Consider the following 22,732-nt stretch of genomic DNA (forward strand, 5'->3'; position numbering starts at 1 on the left):
ACTCGTGTCCTCCGCCAACTTGGACCACCGGCTAGAGTAAACTCTCCCTTCCTTGATGACCGCTAGGAGATGCTTCTCAGGTCTCTCGAACACCGTGATATCCTCAAGTGGATTCTCGTTCAGTATCAAGATGTCCGCCAAGAACCCCTCCTTGATCTGGCCCAAGAGACTCTTCTGTCGCAATAATCTGGCTGGATTGACTGTTGCGTGTCGCAGCACATCCGCATTGCCGAGAACCTGAGCCCGGAGGCCGAATTCTTTGAGCTGCTCCACGCCTAGAAAGCTCAGCAGATCTGAGCCAAGACAAATCGTCACGCCTGCTTCGTGAGCCAGCTTCACCGAGACAAGACCTTGCTGCAACACCTGCTCGTTCTTCTTTTGATTCTCAACTGGTAGGAATGCCGCATACTTGGGGTCGGCCATGGCTTGGTATGTGACCAGAGTCGGTGTCAAGAACACGCCCTTCTCTGCCATGAACGCCGCCGTCTCCTTGTCGATGAGATTGCCATGTTCGATCCCGCGCACGCCATTTTCGACTGCTCGCCGGATCGCCTTTGGCGTATACGCATGTGCTGTGACAATGGTATCGTAAGTGTCGGCCACCTCCGCCACGGCCCGGATCTCTTCCGCCGTGAACTGTGTGTTCTCGAGGGCGTCTGTCGGTGAAGCCACGCCTCCGCCAACCATCAGCTTGATGAAGTCAGCCCCCGTGCGCAGCTGGTCGCGGGCGCCTCGTAGACATTCCGGGACGCCATCACAGACGACGGAGAGACCCTCGGCAGAGCCCCCACAACATCCTTGGCTCGCTTTCTCGTGTGCCCCGCGTTTGTCACCGTGTCCGCCAGTCTGCGACAGGGCATGTCCGGCGATGAATAGTCGCGGGCCGGGAAATACACCGTCGGCAATGGCTTCCTTCAATGCTAGCGAGGCGCCACCGCAGTCTCGAACAGTCGTGTAGCCCCGCTCAAGCATCGCCTTGCATACAAAGGGCTGCCGCATGAATGACACGTCCTGCGATAGGGTCATGGAGCTCCGTAGGTCCGATTCCCCAGGTACCGAGGTAAGATGTACATGACAGTCGATGAGGCCGGGGCTTAGATATTTCCCCTGTAGATCGATGGTGATGGCTTCGTCTTCTATCTCGATATGCGACCTGCTTGACCTCAGGGATGTGATCTTGCCGTCAGATAGCTTGACCGTCTGCCCCGAAAGAATGACGCCTTTCGCCGAGTCAACGACATGGGCATTGGTGAAGACATAGGTCCGCTGGGGGGGAAGCTTCCATGGTTTAATAACCTCTTCTGGTATCGTGTCTCGACTCCTGCTTTTCCATTGCATCTCGGTTCGGGTCCTCATTATAAGACACGCTGGTTAGCAGTCGTGATGCATCCCACCATTGGCAGTTCAAGGAGTCTGGAAAGCGTGGCGGGGTAGATTCTTGTCTTGAGGACAGCACAAGAGAGCCTCCGATGTTATCTACCCGGCTTCGGTGCAACTTCCACCGGTGATCTTTGCTTAGCAAATCTCACCTTCCAAAGCGGGAAGACCGTCCCCGCTTGAAGCTTGCTCGCCGAAGCGGCCGGCTCCGGCGTTCCGATTCCAACTTTTGTTGCCGGCCACGGACATCATCTGACACATCGAACGTCCGGATGCGAAATCGTAGGGTTCTGCCCTTGAAGACCAAAGATGCCTGAAGGAGCTATATGCATACCAAGATTCCATCTTGTCGTATATGGTATATATAGCACGCTAACGTGCCTTTCATTAAAGTTATCCCTTCGACACCTGCTGTGACCATCTCCCCAAGTCTTGACGATCTTGTAATACTGTACAGCACTCAAAGATGTTAATGATTCCTGCATGCCAAACAATAACAAGCAGAGTCCTTTCTTTTGAAACCCCCCACAATAGTCAAGTGTTTCTGGATAGTATTGAGCCATAGTTGATTTGATGGTCATTGTTCAGTAATCTAGAGTAGGCCCTTACCCTACAATGGTAAGTGTCCGCAGGTGACAAGCTCATGCTAATGCTATTTCTCGCTAGGAGTGCGGCTCAGTCTGTCACTACCGGAAGTCTTCACATTTTATAAATAAAAAATCGAAAGCTTGGCTAGAGCCTCAAAGGCCTTCTAGCTCCCTATTTCACTTGTCCGCGATGGATCCAATTATCTCAGCCCCACCTCTCCTTCTCATAATTAAGGCACTGGCTTGCGGAGCCGTGGGCATGATATTAATGGATCACTTTGACAAAGGAATGTATTACTGATCTAGATGGTATCCGTGCCGTGCCGCTGGAAGTGGAGATCATGCAGTATTAAAAGGCCATATCGAAGGACACAAAGGAAGATAAGGACTGATTATCGTGGTCGATTGTAAAGTATTGCACCTTCAACAAAGACACCAGCAATAGAACTATCACTGGATTTTCTCATCCAGTCATGGCTTCGAAGAAACCTGGAAAATGCTGTGCCATTGGGCTCAGACACGAGTATGTAACAGCCAGGGCGCCATCTTTCGCCAATCTAGAATACTACGACTTTGATACACTCAGTGTCCATGTGCCCTCTTGACATGTCCTCCCAGTAATCAGTGGTTGCTGATGAAGACTTACCATCAAGGTACTATTTAATGAATGCGTTTCCTTCAGTCTTGTCTACCAGTATGAAAACAACATGGCCATGCATGTACAGGGGTTTAGTGACCATCGACGCCTGGACGGTCACTTATATACTGAAGTACACGATAATTATGGCGGCACTCGGCCGGACGATTATGCCTGCCTCTATTAAAGTGAGCTATACTCGAGAGGAAGAATGTGAACTTGAACGACAGAAGGAGATAGAGAGGAGACATATTTAAGCTTGCTTGGACTTTCTCCCAGTCTCCCTCACTGAAACGTCAAAATATCTCCTTACAACCCCCGACAAATCTTACGACAGTGACCCATGATTAGATTTGTGGTCGCTCAGAGGGGCGAGTAAAATTATTACGGCTACAACTCCCGACCTCTCCTTCGGGTACCAACAGGTCAACAGGCAGAGCTGCAATACAGAGTCGTATAAAGATAACATGGTTATCACTATATTTATCTCATCGTAGCCTCAAAATGATATTTCCCGGACCCGACTGTGACCAATGTCCGTTGGCATCCGGCTTTGACGCTAAGAATACCATCTTGACCAACCTTCATAGGCTTGCCACTCTCTACGATGCCCGTTCCGTTCAAATACACCAGACCCGTCGAACCTACGGGCACCTCAACGTCATATGCCAGCTTCTTACCCTGGAGATTCCAGCTGGCTGACGCAACGCCGGCCGGTGTGCGGTAGCTGGTGCTTGCGGATGTTAGGTCGCCAACGATCGTGGGCGAGTAGGTGATGTTCTTCCAGGCAATGGAGTTAGTCGACTGGGATAGGCCGCTGAGTTGCAGGATCCAGAGATCACCAATGCCGTACCTGATCATCTAGAAGTCAGTGACCGTCATTTCTAAGGGTCAGAGACAGACAAGCTTACATGAAATGGTTGAGACTGCCGCCGGTGGTCGGAGCATCCCAGTGCTCCCACAATGATGTCGCGCCGTACACAACTTGGTAACCATAGCTGGGCACGGTACGAGAATTCATGATGTTGAAAATAACATCGTCTCGGCGTGCGGCACGCAGAACACGGAAAAGACCTGATCAGATTGCAAAGTCCGCGATTAGCCATGGACCGTCTGACATTTGAGGGCAAGGCTAATATGCACGCTGAAAAGGGTCTTACTCACTAGGAAGAGCAATTTCTCCGACTGTAACATGCCAATCATTGGCCTGCAGTGAGTCAATCAAGGCCTGCAAGACTCGAGCGCGAACATTTGATGGCACAGCTCCCATGTCGAGAGCCATGGCATTGCAACCCTGCGAGTTTAAGCAGTAGTGTGGGAAGTTGGTCGAGTTGTACCACATGGTGTGGAAGCCACTCGCAATGTCGGATGCCAGAGTTCGGTACTTGGCAGCAGCTGCTTGATTTCCTAGAATCGATTCAATCTCTGCCATGGCTGCTGCACATTGCTGATATCCAAAGGTGGACGTGGAGCCCTTGGGAGTCGTTGTGTCTGGAACGAATTAGCGGTGCGAGAGAGAGGTCTGTGTGACTGAGCGTACCAAGTCCCTCCCAGTCGCCGAGGCCGCCATCATTGAGATAGGGGTTGCCAGCTGCTCGGTTGATGAGGTAGTTCATATAGTCGACCATGATCGGGTACTTGATCTGTAGGATGCGGATGTCGCCATAGTACTGGTATAGCTGAAGCGGCACGATCACCATGGCATTGCCCCACTGCAAGATGATCAGAACAAGAGGATGAGATAGGATTTCGATTATACTTGCATTCGGATCATTGCGATATCCACCTCCCATTGGGCTACCACTAAGTACACAGCATTGTCAGTGACTTCTTCTACGAGTCTACCAAGTCAAGAAATCACCTACTATTCAGGGGCAATATCCGGGATAAGACCAGCAACATCGGAAGCCTGAGCATCAGCAATGGTGCGAATCAGGTCATCACCATACGCCTGGAGATCATAGCCGAGGGCAAGCGGCTCAAAGACGAGGTGATCTTGCTCGATCCATCCGAGTTTTTCTCTATGTGGACAATCCGTCAACACGGAGTACATGTTGCCCTAAAGTCTCATAAGCAAATTGCTCGAGGGAAGATTGCGAAAGAAGATATCTACCTGGATAGACCGATCAATGATCTTGTGGATTCCGTTGAAAAGATCGTTGCTCGTATCGACGGACAGAGTCACCTCGTTGGAGGCTCTGATCACTGACCCCTTGATATCTGACACGGATGGAGTCCAGGTGGTGTTGACACCAATATACTGGAAACCGTGGTAGATCCATTTGGGCGTGTAAGTCTCAACCTCTTCGCCAGCTAAGGTGTATGCGTCGAAGATAGGACTACCAGTAGTCGACTGGTCTGGAGTTCCTGCGGCATTGACCCGCTCAGAAGGATAGAAGACGATGCGTGTTCCCGCACGCTGTGCTAGAAGTTAGCGTACAAGCCGCGCAGCAACAATTCACCCTGATACTTACTCCCTTGCCGTTCATTGTGAAAGTGTAAGTGCCGGCGAAATTAACACCCATGTCGAAAACCCATTGTGCACCGGCCTACGATATTTAATTACCAAGCAATGCGCTGAAAGTTGAGCTGCACATACCTGTTTGACGGAAACTGCATTGAGGGTCTCGACAACCTTCAGGGGAGGCGACCGTGGGCTAACAAGCTTCCCCAGCGGACCCGTGGTCACGACTGCCTTGGTCCACTTGGATCTGTCTCCGTCGACAGTCGACCAACCCGGCAACTCCTTGCGTGCATCGTACTCCTCTCCACCAAACCATGCCGCTTCAATATAGGGTCCGTCCACGCTCGTCACCCAGCTGTCATCCGAGTACACCGCGCCAGACTCGCCCGAGACGCACGAGTACTCGAGTTGGGCAATGAGCTTCAGCTGAGCGGGCGTGGTCAGCTTGAACTTGGCGTAGCGGGCCAGCAGCGGGATCTCTGAATCGTATGTGCCCTTGCCGAGAGCGACGCCGAGCACATTCGCACCTTTGCTGAGCTGGGAGGTGACATCGTAGGTTGAATACAGCAAGGTCTTGTTCACGGTGGTGTATCCTTGCTCGAGCTCACTGTCCCCGATTTTCTGGCCGTTCAGCTCCGGGGCGTGGAGGCCGAGTCCGAGGAGGTAGAGTCGAGCTTTAGAGACGTCACAAGAGACGTCAAAATCCTTGGCAAAAACGGGGAGAGAGTTGTTCCCGGTCTTGAAGTCAGTGTTTGCGATCCAGGAGGCGGTCCAGTCGCTGTTGTCTAGTAGGGAGATTTCAAAAGACGAGACATCGCTCCAATCCGAGGGCTGGTTGCCAGAGTCCCAGACTTTAACTCGCCAGAATACAGTCGATCGCGATTCGAGGCTCTTTCCAGAGTAGGTCACGAAGGAGTCATTGGAGGCGATGCGCTGCGAATCCCAAAGGTCCGGGGCGGCGAAGTGAGACTCGGCCGAGGCGGCTTGAACTTGGTATGCAATCTGGGAATCACCTCGGCTAGAGGATGTCAAGCGCCAGGAGAGCCTTGGAGTAGCAGTATCTACAGCAATTGGGTTGACGGCACCATTGGCTCGGGGCGAGCCCTTTTCTACCGACAGCCCATGAGCTTGGGCGAGGAGACTCGCGAGGGATAGGAGCGACCTAAGAAGCATGGTGAGGACGACGGGCTAGGGGCACTGGAACGCAAGACCAATGAGCCAACTCTGGGACAGAGAGCAGCGCTGACCGACATCTTGGAGCAGCTTGGAGTTGCAGGGCATTCTTTTTAAGACTATCTCTGGAGGGTTGCATTTGTCCTTGCATTCTCGGGCCAACTGCTGCGAAGTCAGCAAGCTAAGAAGAGCAAGCTGCAGTGCACCGAAGCTGCTTCCAGGTTAGGAGACGAGGAACGCAGTGATGCAGGGCCAGGGACGAGGAGGACAGCTTGTGATGGGTGCCTCCTTGAGGGGGATGATCGGCGTCACATAGACCGAGGCTGGAATCGAGTGGCTCAGGCACCGCTGGAAGATCTCGTCGAAGCTTCAGACCGAGATGCAGGAACCAGGCTCAGCAGGGCATAGCATCACGTTAGCATTCGGCCATATTGTCCTGGTTCTTCCATGGGTGCGTGGAGATTGGAGAAGGCGGGGAACCTGGGGAAGGCCATGCTCTGCAGTGAGTTGACGGACGCCACGGCCCTGACGTTCGGCCCGGCGTGTGGGGAATCCAGGCCCAAGAGAGCTAAGTTTAGCAACTGGGACCCCGGGGAACCAAAAGAACAGCGTCGTGTCGTGGTTTCGGGGTAATCAGGAGCAACCTACCTGGTCTTGGGATTCTGCTGTTAGTTGAGAGCTTCTGGCTCATCCTCGTCACCATCATCATCAACGCCCTCACCAGCCACCGCAAAGTGGGAAAGTCGGGGTGAACGTCCATGTATGGGCCACCCTATGTCAGCAACAACAGCTGGAGGGAACGGAAGAACAAGACTCGGTAGAGATGAGCTGGCTGAGTGACAGGTGAAAGACTCGCATGATATGAGAGTACAGAAGGAGACTGAGGTGACCATATGGTGTAGAAGTGGGTGAAGGGGGCCCTCTGGAGCTGGATCTGGGTCTGGGCACCGAAGGCATTGGACTCGCTCCGGCACAGCTTGCCCGGTCCCGGCCCGCGAGATGAAAGAATATGCCTCCAATTTGGAGTTCATCGTGATGTGGCTACTAGAACTACTGATGTCCCATGTGAACCGATGGAAAAGGATCGTCCCTAAGCTTCTATTTCCTCTCAAGAGGCGAGGCAATGATGGATGTGGCCCGCCGGGCTAGATAAGAAGAAGACAGAAGAGAAAGGACCAACCCAGTGCATCAATTTGATACGTATAAGTGAGGTAGACAATCAACAAAGTAAATTTGTAGTATGGTGTAAGAGCGGAGGATGATGTATAGGTATAGAATAGAATCTATCCCGGTGGGTCTATTCATGCCGCCTTGAATCATCAATAACAAGCTACCTTATAGTTATAGCCATAGCTGGCTGGAGTGCTGCGTGTGTTGATGGTGATGGCTTCTTTCTTTGGCATGTTGTAGGCACCTGCCAGTTTGGGAGCAAGGAACCATGGCAATCGCGATAGCCTCCCAACAGAAAAGGGGAGAAGGAGCCAGAGCCGCTGATGGAAAAGAGAGGGGGAAGGGAGGAGCGACGGATCGACTCCTGCCTACAAACGTGGCTTCACTTCGAAGAAGTAAACACCTTCGGCCAGCTGCTGCCACCCGCAATGACACTGGCAATATGGATATACCGGTAGGTATTACATACATTACATTATATTCAATTGGGAAAGGAGTTGTATATGATATCTGTAGGTAGCGTACCTTTAATTCCCTTGGTAGGTACATAGGTATGGGGTTTCCGCTCTTTCTTGTTGTCGCTTTTACATGTCTTTGCGTTCTAAGCTCTTCCTGTTCCTGTTCCTCTTCCTTTCCCTCTTCCAGGTCAGTCCGGACTGTCTTCATTTACCCCTGCATCAAGACGGCCTGTACGCCTGCAGGCCGCTGCCTTCACAGTTGGGCTTTTCTTGACGTGTTTCCACACTGCTTCCGCCGAGTCGAGGTCTGAGAGCGTGGCAGCCTTCTGTCGATCCACCAAAGACAACCCGGAATACTGTAATGTAAGGAGGCAGGGAAGCAGGGTACTGGGATTTCGTGCAGCAGCAGCAGTAGCTGCAACGCTGACACCGGCCTATCAGAACCATGCCAGGTACTCTGAAGACGGATCAATGCAAGGGAGCCCGGCCTAGCCCAGCCCAGCAAGCGAAAGCAGGCCCGTGTCGAGGCCTGTTCTATCATGTGAGAATGTTGAGAGATCCTCTTTGGGGGCACAGAGTCCACTAAATGCCCACCCCGCTCGCTGTCATAGCAACGACTTAAAGGGGGGGGAGAGGGCCTACGCCTGCAGTAACACGCTACCTTACCTAAATATTGGGCGACTGCGAGCCATAACAACTCTGGACTCAAGTTCCCGCTTTGATAGTTAACAAGAAATGTATCTTTGGGCACTGCAGATAGACTTGGATTAGGTAACGTTATCGCGAGGCCTGAGCCACAGGGGGAGGGTCCGCTGACTTCGACTACCTGTACCTTTTCTTAATTAGACTCCGATTCTGCGTGCGTGGTGTGTGTCAGTCTGTTACGGGTAATGGATGGGTGGGGGTGCGCTCTGGGCCTCTCAGAGGCTTTGGCTGGTGTCAACTTTGGATTTTGAATGTTGCTTGCTCAAGAGGACCGAGCGCGTCAGTCGTGCAGTCGTGTGGGCGTGTGGGCGTGTGTGTGAGTGTGTGTCCCTGGCATACACTAAGTTAGCAGACTAGCAAACAATCTAGCACAAGATACGGTACATGTACACCACTACATACCACATACCACATACCTAGGAGCTACCATGCAGTAGGTAGCATCGTGCCGTCGTGATCAACACCCAACTGTCTGTCCCGAACTTCATCCCGCTCGCCTGCACGCTGATCATTCCCTGTGGCATCCCCCAAGATGCTTCACTAACGACGTCCTGAACGATTCGAGATCTCTGCTCTCTCGGCCTTGTTGTTGCGACAGCCTCTCCTCCTGCCTTGCGCCACGTCGCCCTCATGGCCAAAGACACGTCGCCTGCTGCAGCTGTTGCTATCGCGACGTAGGGGTTCCCAGAAACTACACACAACACAATACAACACATCACCATAACCATACGATACAACACAACGCATACACTTCGAGATCGTTCCGCGCGCCTTCCCTCGGCCTAGAAAGGGGAGGGAAAACACCAAGCAGAAACAAGACACAAATCCCCTCCGCGCGTCGGCTTGTTGCCGGATGTCAGGTCCGCCTTGACTGGCTACACCACCTTGAACACCGTCTACAATGGACGGCGACGACACAAATCCTCCAGCCAGCCCCGAGTCTCGCCCGCAAACCGCCCACCGCGTCCTGCGACGAGTCCCCGGCAGCTTCAACGAAGACGACGGCATCTCTCCCACAAAGGAGAACTTTGACGATGTCTCAGTGCCGCAGCCTCCTTCCAAACCCGATACCCAGAGCAAGCCAGCTCTAAGTTCCGAAAATATCCCATTCCTTCATCCTCCCATCGAGAGCAGTTTCGCAGAAGGCCCGAGCGCTCTGGATGGGAAGCACTCCGACTCCTTTACTGAACAAGTCGTCCGAGAACACCTGCAGGACGTCGAGTCCAGTTTCGCCATCCCTCTGTCTCCGATCCCCACCATTGTTCCCAACGGCGTCGACGACACCTTTGTCTTCGACTCGCCCACCAAGAACCGTCCCGTGCAGCCTGCTCAATCTTCGCCGCGCCACAAGCCGTCCGCCCCTATGCCCACGCCGCCGGCCGACGTGGCACCCGGCAACCTGCAGACCCTCTCGCCCGTCAAGGAAGAAGACGACCACGACAGTACGCAGAACAGCCATACTACCTCATCGCTATCCCTTGAAGCATTCTCCTCCCCAACCACAGCCGCCGCAGCACGGACCATATCGAGGGCTTTGTCACAAGCGAGTAGTGAAAAGAATGATCTCGGTTATGACTCTGGCACGACAGGGGAGAGCCCTCCCAAGTTCGACCGCTCGGTCGATGACTCGCTGCTGAGATCTGATTACACTTCGGGCGGTAGCTTACGGCACCAGAGCTCGGATATCAGTTTGCGCAAGCTGTCGGTGGATGCAGGAGGCACGCCAGGTCACGCGCTCAAGGGCGGGAAGCGACCAAAGTACTTGCGCAGTAGGAACGCCAGCCAACGGTCGTCCGTATCATCTTTCAATACGAACGACGATGTGGACAGCGACGTCACGGTGGGCTTGGGCGCCGACTACGCTCTCCAGTCTGGCGGCGCCGTACCATCGCTCCCCCTGTCGCGGAGCACGAGCAACATTCTTTCACGGTCCATAAGCATAGGCAGCATGGCGTCCGGGATCGATGATTTTCACGACTCCTCGGGCGGAGGACTTGGTCAGCTGGGCACATTGGACGAAGACGATGACCGCATGGGCTATCGGCGTACAAGCGGACGGGACGACGACGTGCTGCGAACGCCCAAGGCTAAGGGCTCTCTGGCCGCACCCACCGACACCGTCATTGCACGCCACGTGCGGAACGTCCAGGTCCCCGAGTCGCTGGCAAGAGAATACAGGACAAAGGGTGGCCTCGTCACGCCTAGAAAGCCGTCTGAGTTCAGCATTGCCTCTACACACACGCGCCAGAAGGAGGAAAAGAAGGGCATGACGCTTAAGGAACAGAGCAGCACGATAGAGCGGCTCTCTAAGGAGAACTTCGACCTTAAGCTCAAAGTTATGTTCCTGAGCGACAGACTTGGCAGATTATCCGAGGAAGGTGTTAAGGAGATGATTTCGGAAAACGTCGAGCTCAAGACTGGCCTTGCTGTTTTGCAACGAGACAACAAGGTCCTCCGCCGCCGTGTCAAGGAGCTCGAGAAGCAGATGAAAGACGACAATGAGCGTCCTGGCACTGCTCACAGTGGCGCATCCTCCAATGGCCAGACAAACGACTCGTTTGAACAGGACGCCCAGGAGCGCGAGGAAGAGCTGATATTTCTTCGGGAGCGCGTGGACGAGTACTTCACAGAGATCGAAAGGCTTAGGAACGAGAACATGTCCAAGGAGGCAGAGAAGCGACGCATGGCTGATGTTGTCAAATCCCTGCAGAACCTGAGCGAGAAAAATGTTGGCGATACCCTAGCGCGTCAAGACGACGAGACCGATGTCTGGAAGAGCCTCCACGAGCAGGAAGAGGCAAGGCGGATACAAGTCGATGAAGAAAACCGGAGACTTCGAGAAGAGCTATCGCGGTTGAAACAAGAGTTGACTGGCGGCAACCCTGGAGCCGGTCTGCATCACACCACAAATATCTACAACATCACGAAGAAACCGAGAACATCTTCCCCTACACGGCCCGTCTCGGGCATGTCCGGTGAGACGGATCAAATGAACGGCAGTCTCAGCGCGGCCACAACCCTGGTAGAAGAACTGCGCCGAGAAAGCGAGCAGCTGAGGCACGAGAACGCGGAGCTGCGCCGAGAAGTAGGCGCCCAGACTTCTATGCTGACGTCTAGAAATCGGGAGAAGGAGCGGCTATATCAGGAAATCGAAGACCTCAAGATACAGCAGCGCCGCGGCGGACCTGCACCATCCACCATTGATAGCATCCTGGAACGATCCGCATCCCGCGCCGGCGTGCACGAAAGGTCGCAATCGCGCGCCAGTGGCGGCACTCGTGCGGCTACCACGATTGAGGATCCAGAGCGCGAGGAGATGGAAAACAAGATGTCGGAGATGCGCGACAAGATCAACGAGATGAAGCTGCAGAACCAGGACTTACAGCGGGAACTGGACTCTTGCATGCAAGACTTTGAGCAGGCCATTGAAGGGAAGAAGCAAGCAGAGCAGACAGTCCTGGACCTCGAAAATGAGCTTGAAGGTGCTATGAATGATCTGATGCAGATTCAAGCAGAGAGAGACGAGGCCCTACAAGATCAGGCGGCTCTGGAGCAGGAGTTCAATGCTTTGAGGAAGGAGGCGCAGGAAGAGTTGGATGCTCTCGACGAGACTGTGGAGCAGAAGGACGCAGAGATTCAACGGCTACAGCTCGAACTCAATGACAGATCGGAGAATTTCGACGCACTTCAAGACGAAATGCGCAAGATGAGCGAGGCACTCATACGCCTCGAGGACGAGCAGGAGAACAAGTTGCGCAGGATACGGCAGCTCGAACAGGATCTGGGCGATGCTAACAAGGAGCTTGAGGATCTGGAAGCTAAGCTGCTAGAGTCGAATGACAAAGGACAGCGCTTGAGCGTCCAGCAGGAATCAAGCCAAAACGAGATTGCCTTCCTCCGCGAAGAACAGGAAGGTGATAAGATTCGCATAGGCGACCTGGAAGCTGCGCTCGCGAACGCCGAACAGGTCATTCGCGAGGAGAAGGAGCGTGCTCGTGAACTAGACCAACGTCTCGCCACTGAGCGCCGCCAGCGTGAGATTGTGGCCGGCAGAGAAAAGGAGGAAGTCCAACAGGTTGTCAACCAGCTCAACAGAGAGGCCTCGGCAGCGAAGGACGAGTCGAGGAAGCTGAGGAAGAACTTGAGCAAGCAAGAGGTTGAGGCTGCTGAGTGGAAGGAGAGGTTGCTTGAGCTGGAGAGCAATCTTCGTGAGGCGCTTGGAGATCTCAACGGGACGAGATCAAGCTTCCTCAGGGTAAGTGATCTTCTTTCCAGTCTTTCAGTTGTAGATTAGTACTAATAACAATGTAGGATATTGCGAAGCTCCAGCACGACCTCGACAATACCGTCCGGGAGCTTGATAGCACCCGAGCAGCGCTCATGGAGAAGGATCGCATCATCAAGCAGCGCGATGGTCTCCTGGAGTCTCATGGGCTGGAATCCCGCAAAATTGCTGAGACGTTGGATAAAGAGCGCCAGGCACACCGCAATACAAAGAACCAATTCGAAGCGTTCCAAAAGACGCACAACCACGTCAACCGGAATATGTCGAATGCCGAGACCAGAATACTCGAACTGGAGACAGCCAAGACTCAAGACAAGAAAAGAATCGCCACCCTCGAAGCGACCTTCAAGGAGCAGCTCAACGAGCGAAATAGCCTGTTGCTTGTTCTCTGGACGAGACTGTCCTCGCTTTGCGGAACAGATTGGGCCCATGACAATAGCCTCATCAACGGTCGTGCGCTGCCGTCTCTCGAAGCTGTTGCAACAATGCTGCCCGGCTTCAGCAAGAATCTCCTTGCTGCGGTCAAGACCATTGAGTCCATCGTTGGCACTTTCCAGGGCCGCGTTAAAGGCGTCGAGAAAGAACTTTGGAAAGAATACCAAAACTTGGAAGGCAATCTTGACTCACGCATCAAGAAGCTCGATCGTCTCGAGGCTATCGTACGAAGCGGCGTCGCTGCAGGCACTATTGGCGGTGGGCCAGCACTGCAAGAGGCGCAGAGCAGGCTCGCCAGGTTAGAAGATGCGTATCGTCAGCTGAAGGTTGAGAATGCTACTCTCCGGACAGCTAGTGAGGTTCGTGCCCGTGCGGCCTACGCAGCCACCGGGGATCCTACTGCGATAATTGGAGAGGGAGTTGGAGGTGGCAGTCCTAGTCCGTCGATACCCACCGGCCCCAGAGATCGTACTAGAGATAGATCACAACGGCGACCTGGCACGAGGAGGGAGAACAGCCGAACAAGCACTATGACGCGGACCCAGACCGAGAGGACATTAAGCGCCGGAGAGCTTGCGCTAGCGGGCGACTTGATGAATGAGGAGGGCGCAGGATACGGCATCGATAATACGAAGTGGATGCACCGACTCAAAGACTTGGAACTGAAGCTCAAGGCCGAAAGGGAAGGTCGTGCTCTTGACCGTAATGAGGCAAACAGGAGGATCAACACTCTCGAGCAGATCACCGACCAGGCAAGAATGCGCGAGGCGAAGGAGGAGAGGCGAAGACAGCTGGAGAGAGGTGGATGACGGCCTTGACTTGTGTGAATTTTTCTTGTACTTATTTCCCGCTGTATGAATAATGCATCGTCAGGCACAGGAGGGTCATTATATGGTTACATCGACTTTACCGCAACGACAAACATATTATCTGGGACGTGGCGCTGTTCGAGCCTATACTATACGGCTTGACATGGCTGGCTCAGGTCTGAAGTTTTCTGGAGAGTTTATGCAGCATATGTACTTGTATTAACAATGACTACCTATTGATCGATTTGAAACTCATAACATGGCATCGTCTTCTTTTCCGATGAGTCCTCGAAACAGATTGCTCTCATGTTCTATGCAGCTACTTGAACCGTGCCGTCAGTGCCCGGGCGAGGCGCACCAGTTGCCTTAGTCCCCATAAACCCGCCAGTTACCAAGTTCAGCGCCGTCTGGAAGGGATCGCCGCCGCTCTTGCTGGCAGAGGCCAGTCCAGCTGCTTCAAATGCCTGCTCAAAGTCGCGCTTGATGTCTTCAAAATCCTCGATACCGACTGATACGCGAATCAAATCAGGGGTCACTCCACCCTTGATCTTCTCCTCGTCTGGTAGCTGTTGATGGGTTGTCACCCACGGGTGAATGATGAGCGTCTTCGCATCCCCGACATTCGCAAGGTGTGAGCACATCTTCAAGCTGTCAACGACTGCGCGGACTTGATCGATGTTGCCAGCCTAAGGACGTAGTTCATGTCAGCACGTCTATGTATCTCACAGAAGTCACGAGTCCGGGCAGTCAGGGGTAGCACTTACCACTCCGAAGGTCAAGACACCTCCAGCACCGTTAACGAGCGTCTTTTGTGTGTAGTCGTAATCTGGATGCGATTTCAATCCTGGGTACAGCACCCAATTTACGCTGGAATGAGCCTCCAGCCACTCGGCCAGCTTCTGCGTGTTTTCTGCGTGGCGTTGGCCGCGCAGCGCCAGTGTCTCCAGGCCTTGCAGGAACAACCATGCGTTGAATGGGCTCATGCATGGGCCAAGATCCCGCATGCTGTCCATCCGCAGCTTAGCTGCCAGTGCCTTGTAGCCGTAGGTATCCCAGAAGCGCATGCCATGGTATCCATCAGCCGGCTCCGTGAAACCTGGGAACTTGCCTGATGCGCTCCAGTCAAAATGGCCACCATCGATCACGATGCCGCCCATTGATGTGCCGTGGCCACCAATCCACTTGGTGCATGAGTGCGTCACGATATCAGCCCCGAGCTTGATGGGCTTGCAGAGATAGCCTCCCATGCCAAATGTGTTATCGACAATAAGCGGGATACCATGCTTGTGGGCTACTGCAGCAATGGCTGCGATGTCAGGGACACTGTGCTTGGGGTTGCTGATCGTCTCGATGTAGACCGCACGCGTGTTCTCGTCAATGGCCGCGTCGATATCATCCGGCTCATTGCCTACGACCCACTTGACGTCGATGCGGAACTTCTTCATGTAGACGCGGAATTGGTTGTATGTGCCTCCATACAGCCACGATGTGCTGACGAAGTTGTGCCCCGGCTCACAGCAATTTGTGAGAGCCATGAACTGCGCTGCATGGCCAGACGCAGCGGCTACAGCACCAACACCACCCTCAAGCATTGCCATGCGCGTTTCGAAGACAGAGTTGGTGGGATTGCCCATGCGGGTGTAGACATAGCCATCTTTGCTCCATGCAAACTTGCTAGCACCATCTTCAAACGAAGAAATCATTTGTTAACAACCACAATTCATACGTTAAGATCGAAGTGAGGCATACCGGCGGCATCAGAGAAGTTGTAAGCAGCGGTTTGGTATAGAGGCACAGCGCGTGAACCATTGACCGGGTCGGGTTCCTGACCACCGTGGACGGCTAATGTGGAAAACCTGGGTTCCCTTTGCCACAATGGTCGTGTAAGCGGCGGACTGAGCTCTGGGCCTGGAATGTGTAGACTTAGAGGTGAACTTACCAATCGACATTACTAAGGGATCCTGACACAGGCATGTTGCTCAAATTGTTGATTTGAAGTAAAAACCAATGTTACACTGATCGAATGAAAACTACCAAGTCACAGGCCTCCTCAGGCTCGTCGTCAAGTTCTCGTGCTAATCACCGATGCCTGGAGAATCTCACGCATCTTCCAACACAACAATACCGCCCGTTTAAATGGTTTACAGCTTTCATTGAAATAGCGCTCATGTATCTATCTTCTTGATACCGAATTCTTTGTGTATTCTTCGGTGTACGAAAGTTGCCCTTCAAATCTCGCCCCGGTCTTTGATGGAGCGCGGCGTGGAGAGCTGATAAGAGAGACCAAATCCCGAGATCCCTACCCGCATTACTCCCATCCTCTCCGCCTCAGAACCCCGGATTCACAAGCCAATGAGAGGAGTAAGCAAGTTACACAAGATAAACGCCGGTCTGACCAGTCAGTTCATTTCTACACCATATCAGACCATGAACACCATGGACGATTCTATCGCGCTCCTTATCTGATCTGCGTGAATTGTTAGCCGGACCCTTCTCGGCCTTCGGGACAGAAAAGGGGAGAGTGAATTACCTCTCATGCCCCCGAGCGCCTCAAACGCCGTAGCATAGTTTTCCAGGGTGGCAAAGATAGACGTCAGCCCTTGCTGGAGCCGCACTAGGAGGCTGCCGACAAGGGGACTTCCCGCCGCGCTTTCGGGATATATCGACTTCGTCTTGTGGTGTATCATCAGCAGGGAATAGGCGCACTGCATCGCGCAGCAAGCAAAGGACGGCATTGTCCGCGGAGCTATGATGCTGGAGCTCGGAGAAAGTGGGACCGGAGCCTGACTCAACTGGCCCGATGGATTGGCGTATGGAAGGTTGTCAAAGGCTTGCGCGATATTGAGCGCTGCTTTCAGGCAGACTTTGGCTGAGTGGTGGCTGCTAAAGGGGAAATTGACTGCTGTGCCTGGGACAGTCGCAAGCATTCCACCATCTGATGAGGGAGGACTTGTTGATGCAGCTGATGTTGATGATGAAGCACCTGGTAGGCTCGTAAAAGAGCTGCATGAGCAAGCTGGCCACTTTCGCGGTTCCTGGCTGTCCACACTCTCCGACTTGGTGGACTTGAGATCACAATGTTTGGCCGAGAACACCGGCATATCGAAGAATGCGCAGTAACGGTGAACCTTGATTCGTGCACTGTGTGATGATCTTAGAAAGAGTGTTGTAGAGAAGAGATGATGTTCACTTTGTATCACTGACCTGTTCACCTTGATGCGAGCCATAGACCTGAGTGATCGGGCAACGACTTCTTCTGTCGAGTCCACTGACGAACTGGTGGTAGATGGTAGGATCCAAGTATCACTACGATCACAAATGGGGCCGAGAAACAGCTCGAGTTCTCTCATTCGGTCGTAGATATGGCTCATATCACTGTTTGCCTTAACTGCGGCATTAAGCTCGATAACAAACTGTGTTGCGCTGAGGATTGCTTGTTGAGCTTGGATGTATAAAGCGAATGCCTAGAGACTTATCAGAATTCGGTCCCGTCCCATCGTTCTCTTGCAGAGGACAAGACTCACCTCCGGGTCAGCCTGTAAGACCGGATACTTGGTAGTGAAGCTCGGTGTGAAGATAGCAAATGATGGTTTCTTAAAAATTGTTCAATTAGCACGGCGAGCAGTTTGCTTAGGGCAATAATGATTCTTACTGTGTTGCTGACTATGGAGCCCTGACAGACGCATACATACTGGATGTTTGTCAGCTTTATGCCATGTGTATCGACTATAATGAATGGCGTCGACATACCGTCATCCACCAGACTCGGCGTTTGGCCTCGTAGAAAATGTCCTCTTCGTTACATGCATGTATCGACAAGGCCATGGCAGACATGAGGGCTTGTCCAGCCCTATTTTGCATCTTCTTGAGGTTGCCTCGTTGCGCATACTCATAGACGCTGAGGATGTCGAGCGCGATGATGCTCTCTAGCTCTATTGGCACTAGGGGATGGAAAGGTGCTCGAGCAGGATCAACGGGCGACTCGCTCAAGGCTCTCGGAGGCTCGACTGATGAGTCGGGAATCTCATTCTCAATCTCGATACTCTCCACTGCTGATTGGGCCAAGTATTGTGAGTATTTGCGGCGGAAAACCACAGCCTCGTGACTCAGATGATTCAGATCATTCGCGCAGGGAATGAGAGCAAGTATGGCTGAGATCGCTAGGCTAATCGGGGATGAGGGCTCGAAGCCCTCTTCAAAGTCTTCGACGTGATTTTGAAGATGAGGCACAGCTTGATCGACAGGTATAATTGAGGGAGGAGGAAGGATAGGAAAATACGGATGAATGAATATGTAGTAGGCATCGAGGCTGTTTGCGCATGAGCATCCCATTGATCATTGGCTCCCTCATCCGACATAGGAAAAGAGAGACTTACATAGCATCGTCACTTTTATAAGTCCGGACCATGGGAATTGGCTGTACAGGAATTGATGGTTGCTCCAGCATCGCATCTCCGTATGTCGCATCTGGAATGCCTGACATGAAGAGTGAGTCGAAGATGAAGTCGCTATCCTGGAACCAGTCCTCAAGTTGCTTCAAGCCCGCACCTGGATCGATGTAATTCTGAATCGAGATAGCTGTACGGTACTGTGAGCAAGCGCGTTGATGGTATTGGGGTAACATGTTAGAAGTCTCACGTTCAAGTGGCACATCGGGCATCTCATCTCGCACAACATTGTCCATCTCACTTGAGATGCCTTCACCTGGCTGCGCGGACTCTTCAGATAGTCGAGGCTTCCTTCGACCCCTTGGGCCGCCTCGCCTGCTGGGCTTGTAGACGCATTCGCGACATCGACTCTGACACTGAGCATGGGCTTGCGTTAGCATCAAGGTTGGAAATAGCAGCAATGAACGGCAGCCCTTAGGCTGCATGCAGGCGTGAGGGCGACATACAGTCGCGCATGGCTTTCCACCATCACATCTGGTACGAGAAGCCCGGCTACAATCCGGTCAGCGTGAATCCTGGCCGTGGCCGAAGAGGGTCTCCTGTTCACCGACACGGGCAAGCTACACCGAAGCTTCCCCCAGTTCGGCGATCTCGGAGGCCCGCTGCGGGGTCAGAGGGAATCCTCACCATGAGAGACAAGCGTTCTTCACTGGCGGGACAGCGAACTTCTTCCTGGCAACGGCAGGCTGCTGCTGTGCAATTACGGACTCGGTCATGGCTCTCGGCGCTAATAAGCGACAGACGGCATGCGGCTCTGCTCTGCTCTGTTGGTCGGGACTGCTCGTTGATACGTAATGAGAAAGGAGAATGGTGGGAGAAGGATACTTCTCAGTCAATCCCTCCTGTCTGCGGCCTCATCGGTCGCTGCCCATAAAGAGTTTGACGAGGGTTCCAGGGCGGAATCGAAAACACCCGAGTGGTGGCGCAAAGCACCTCAGCACTGTACAGTACCTATCCAGTGACCTATCAGGGGAAATTGTGCCTGGTCTAGGCTTACTGGGCGCGGATGTGGGTGTGTTTCTCTTGATAAGCAGATGGGTAGTCAGACCCTCAGATTTCAGCATGTGTTATCTCCGCAAAATTTGCTCACTCATCCATGGCATATTGTACTCCCGTCCTTAGCCAAATTGCTAGCTGATTATCACACCACTAACAAATTACTGGGAGGCAAACAGCATCTTAGGTAGGGACAATATGGCTGCTTTGCTCTAGAAGGGCTTCGCTATTAAGTTAGATGTCTATCTGAGATCTACATTTAAATCATTTGACGCTATTATCCCATAGCAAGATTAAGAATCACCATTGGAAATGAGTGCTTTCTCTTACTCGATAAATTTAACATTCGTGGCTGGTTTCGTGTTGACTGTTAGAGTGCTAGGCTTGTTAGTGGTGACACATGTTTCGCAACATTGGGAGCTCTGAATACTTACAAGATATCTGGCCTTGAATAGCTTCCAACGGGATCAAAGTCAAGCTACATCTATTGTTAACATCTGAGCAATGAATGGAGGCGTTGGCGGTCGACGTACTCTTGATTCACTAATATCTTCCATCCTGAGTTCTGCGTATACGATGTCCTCTTTGTCCCAGACTGGAGCCGCTAGGAACGTCCCCAGAGGACCAACGATACATGACCCACCATGATTGACAATATCATCTGGCTCCCATCTTGTGCCATCCGGCTTGCGATCATAATGCTCCGCAGTGAACGGTGGGTAGTCAGATGGGAAGTCAGATACCTTACACACTGAGTTTACTGACACTACAAAACAACGGCCTTCTTTGGCAATATGTTGCATTGTCGCGGTCCAAGCCGGTAGGTCATCAGCGTTGGGGGCAAGGTAGATTCTACCATGCCATTAGCTTACAAGTCATTCACCAGACCCCCATACGACTCGCAACGTACTCGATTCCTTGTTGGTAGAGCGCCATTCGAGCTGCAGGCATATAATTCTCCCAACTAAGATCATCAGCATCCTTGAGAAGCATCATGCAGGCCACACTTACCAAATTAAGCCACCGACTTTTCCCACCTCCGTTGTGGCGACATCAAGTCCATCTCCAGAACCTCGACCCCAGATAAGTCTTTCTGCTGCAGTTGGGATCAGCTGCGCCTGTTAGTTTTAGCTCTTGTAAGAATGCTCTGGTGCAATACTTTTCTGTGTTTCAACAATATCGACCCATCTCGGCCCAGCAGGAGTGATGTGCAATAAAGGGTTCCACCCTCTTTCTCAATGACTCCAACTTGCAAAAGGACATTGTGCGTCTTTGCGGAATCTACAAGGACATCGAATGCAGGCGATGGCATAGACACAGCGGAGTTGTAATATCTAGCATACCAGTGACGGCCTTATTCATGTTAGGAAGGTGTCAACACCAGGAGTATGAAGAGAATATCCGAGCAACACACCGCGAGGATCTCTAGCGCCTATAGTAGCATCGAATGCATAACGCCATGGGTATGCAGATAAAAATCCTTCTCTAAGATGGTGGAATAAGCAAGCCAGCAACGGTCAGTGTCGCAGCCAATGAACTCACGGGAAGACAATGAGATCAGCTCCAGCTGCTGCTGCCTCGGCAGTCAGTCTAGTCAGTTTGTTGAGACTCTTGTCTAAATCAAATGACACGGGGGCCGCCTGAACGGCGGCAACTTTGACAATCGGCTGAGCTGGATGCATGACGGCTCGGTATGTTTTGAATATCGGCTACCAATCTCCGGTCTCCATTGCGTCTCACTGCAAGATAGCTACTCTTGCCTTTATCGTTGTTTCGACCTACGATCGGTGTTCGAATGAATCGAAAACGGTGTTCATTCCTTCTGGATTCGGTCATCGTCTGGTGCTAACATTCCCGTCGAGAGAGACCGAGATGGGCTCACTCCCCAAATCCCGAGTCGCCTCTAATCAAAGGCCGAAGATAACAACATCAGCTTCAATCCTTTGTGTGTAACTCAGCATCTCTACGCATGCATTGAAACCACCCACAATAGACAGTTCGTTTACGCATGAGATGATTCTTATCATGTCTGCACGTCTTCCTACATCGATAATGGCAATGCAGCCCCTGAGTCGAGCCGTCTTAGTCGAAGTGGAAGTCTCGTAGTCATTTATGCTACAAACATCCAGCCACAACCACACTCACGACTGAGAGCCAAATCAATCTTTCACCAATAGGGGCCCTGCAGCCTATTTAGATAGAGAGTCAATCCTAGATCGATAATTCGACCTCGTCGACTTTGATTTCCTCATCGGTGGCAATGGCTTTACGTGAGTCTTATGACGAAGAAACCAAATTCATACTGCTTGAGCTAAGACGTACAGTCCTTGATAACAATCCGAACCCTAACAATCCGTACTCGAGGCTCATCCATGGTCAAAAGTTTGCCTTGATCCCATCCCTTCAACTGGAATCGGGTCAGTGCCTAGAAAATTGTGCTGTGGCGTATAAGACATGGGGTATTCTGAACGATGCCTGCGATAACGTCCTTGTTATCTGCCATGCGCTTTCTGGAAGTGCAGATGTCAGTGACTGGTGGAATCCGTTGATAGGTCCTGGAAAGGCATTTGATCCGCGGCATTTCTTCATCTTCTGTGGAAATGTGCTGGGATCACCATACGGCAGCGCTTCCCCTCTAACTGTTGACATCCACAATGGGATAGCGTATGCCAGCGACTTTCCACAAACTACGATCAGAGACGACGTGCATGCTCACAAGTCCGTTCTAGACGCACTCGGAGTCAGGTCTATTGCGGCAGTCATTGGAGGTTCGATGGGTGGAATGACCACACTTGAGTGGCCCCTTTGCACGGCTCCCGGTTATGTTCGAGGTGTTATTCCAATAGCCACGGCGGCAGATCACAGTGCTTGGGGCATATCATGGGCAGAGGCGCAGAGGCAGTGCATATATGCGGACCCCAAGTTTGAGAACGGATATTATGAACCCACGCCGGAGTCACAACCGTCTATGGGTTTGGCAGCAGCTCGAATGGTCGCCATGTTGACTTATAGATCTTGTGTGAGCTTTGACAACCGCTTTGGCCGAAAACCCTCTCGCGCACTAAGCAGTCCTCCTTCAGAACCTCCCCTGGACCTTCCGCGGACAGAGACACCCTTTGTTCCTACTTCAGACAGGGAGACAAGACGGTCAACTCCCTCAGTTTCCCAGAGGAAGCCTTCGTTTTCAG

The 22,732-nt window shown here is 52.5% G+C and overlaps 3 protein-coding genes across 3 annotated transcripts; 1 reads left to right on the top strand and 2 right to left on the bottom strand.

The window, feature by feature from the left end:
• Positions 1-3,084: 3,084 nt before the first annotated feature.
• UCRPA7_3205 (putative alpha-l-rhamnosidase protein) lies at positions 3,085-6,238 on the bottom strand (the record flags this gene model as incomplete). Its single annotated transcript, XM_007915795.1, has 9 exons — positions 3,085-3,454; positions 3,513-3,675; positions 3,762-3,786; positions 3,851-4,092; positions 4,142-4,404; positions 4,467-4,660; positions 4,715-5,020; positions 5,076-5,150; positions 5,201-6,238. The coding sequence occupies 9 exons, from the start codon at positions 6,236-6,238 to the stop codon at positions 3,085-3,087; spliced, it is 2,676 nt and encodes an 891-aa protein (XP_007913986.1).
• Positions 6,239-9,472: 3,234 nt separating this feature from the next.
• UCRPA7_3206 (putative anucleate primary sterigmata protein b protein) lies at positions 9,473-14,100 on the top strand (the record flags this gene model as incomplete). The annotated part of the gene is made up of 2 exons (XM_007915798.1): positions 9,473-12,826; positions 12,883-14,100. 2 exons carry the CDS (start codon positions 9,473-9,475, stop codon positions 14,098-14,100), a joined length of 4,572 nt encoding a protein of 1,523 aa, XP_007913989.1.
• A 311-nt stretch (positions 14,101-14,411) lies between these two features.
• UCRPA7_3207 (putative o-acetylhomoserine o-acetylserine sulfhydrylase protein) lies at positions 14,412-16,074 on the bottom strand (the record flags this gene model as incomplete). Its single annotated transcript, XM_007915778.1, has 4 exons — positions 14,412-14,786; positions 14,865-15,784; positions 15,850-15,956; positions 16,040-16,074. 4 exons carry the CDS (start codon positions 16,072-16,074, stop codon positions 14,412-14,414), a joined length of 1,437 nt encoding a protein of 478 aa, XP_007913969.1.
• Between the last annotated feature and the right edge of the window lie 6,658 nt (positions 16,075-22,732).

Source organism: Phaeoacremonium minimum (assembly GCF_000392275.1).
Source record: "Phaeoacremonium minimum UCRPA7 unplaced genomic scaffold PA7_03_scaffold_265, whole genome shotgun sequence".
Taxonomy (NCBI): Eukaryota; Fungi; Ascomycota; class Sordariomycetes; order Togniniales; family Togniniaceae; genus Phaeoacremonium; species Phaeoacremonium minimum.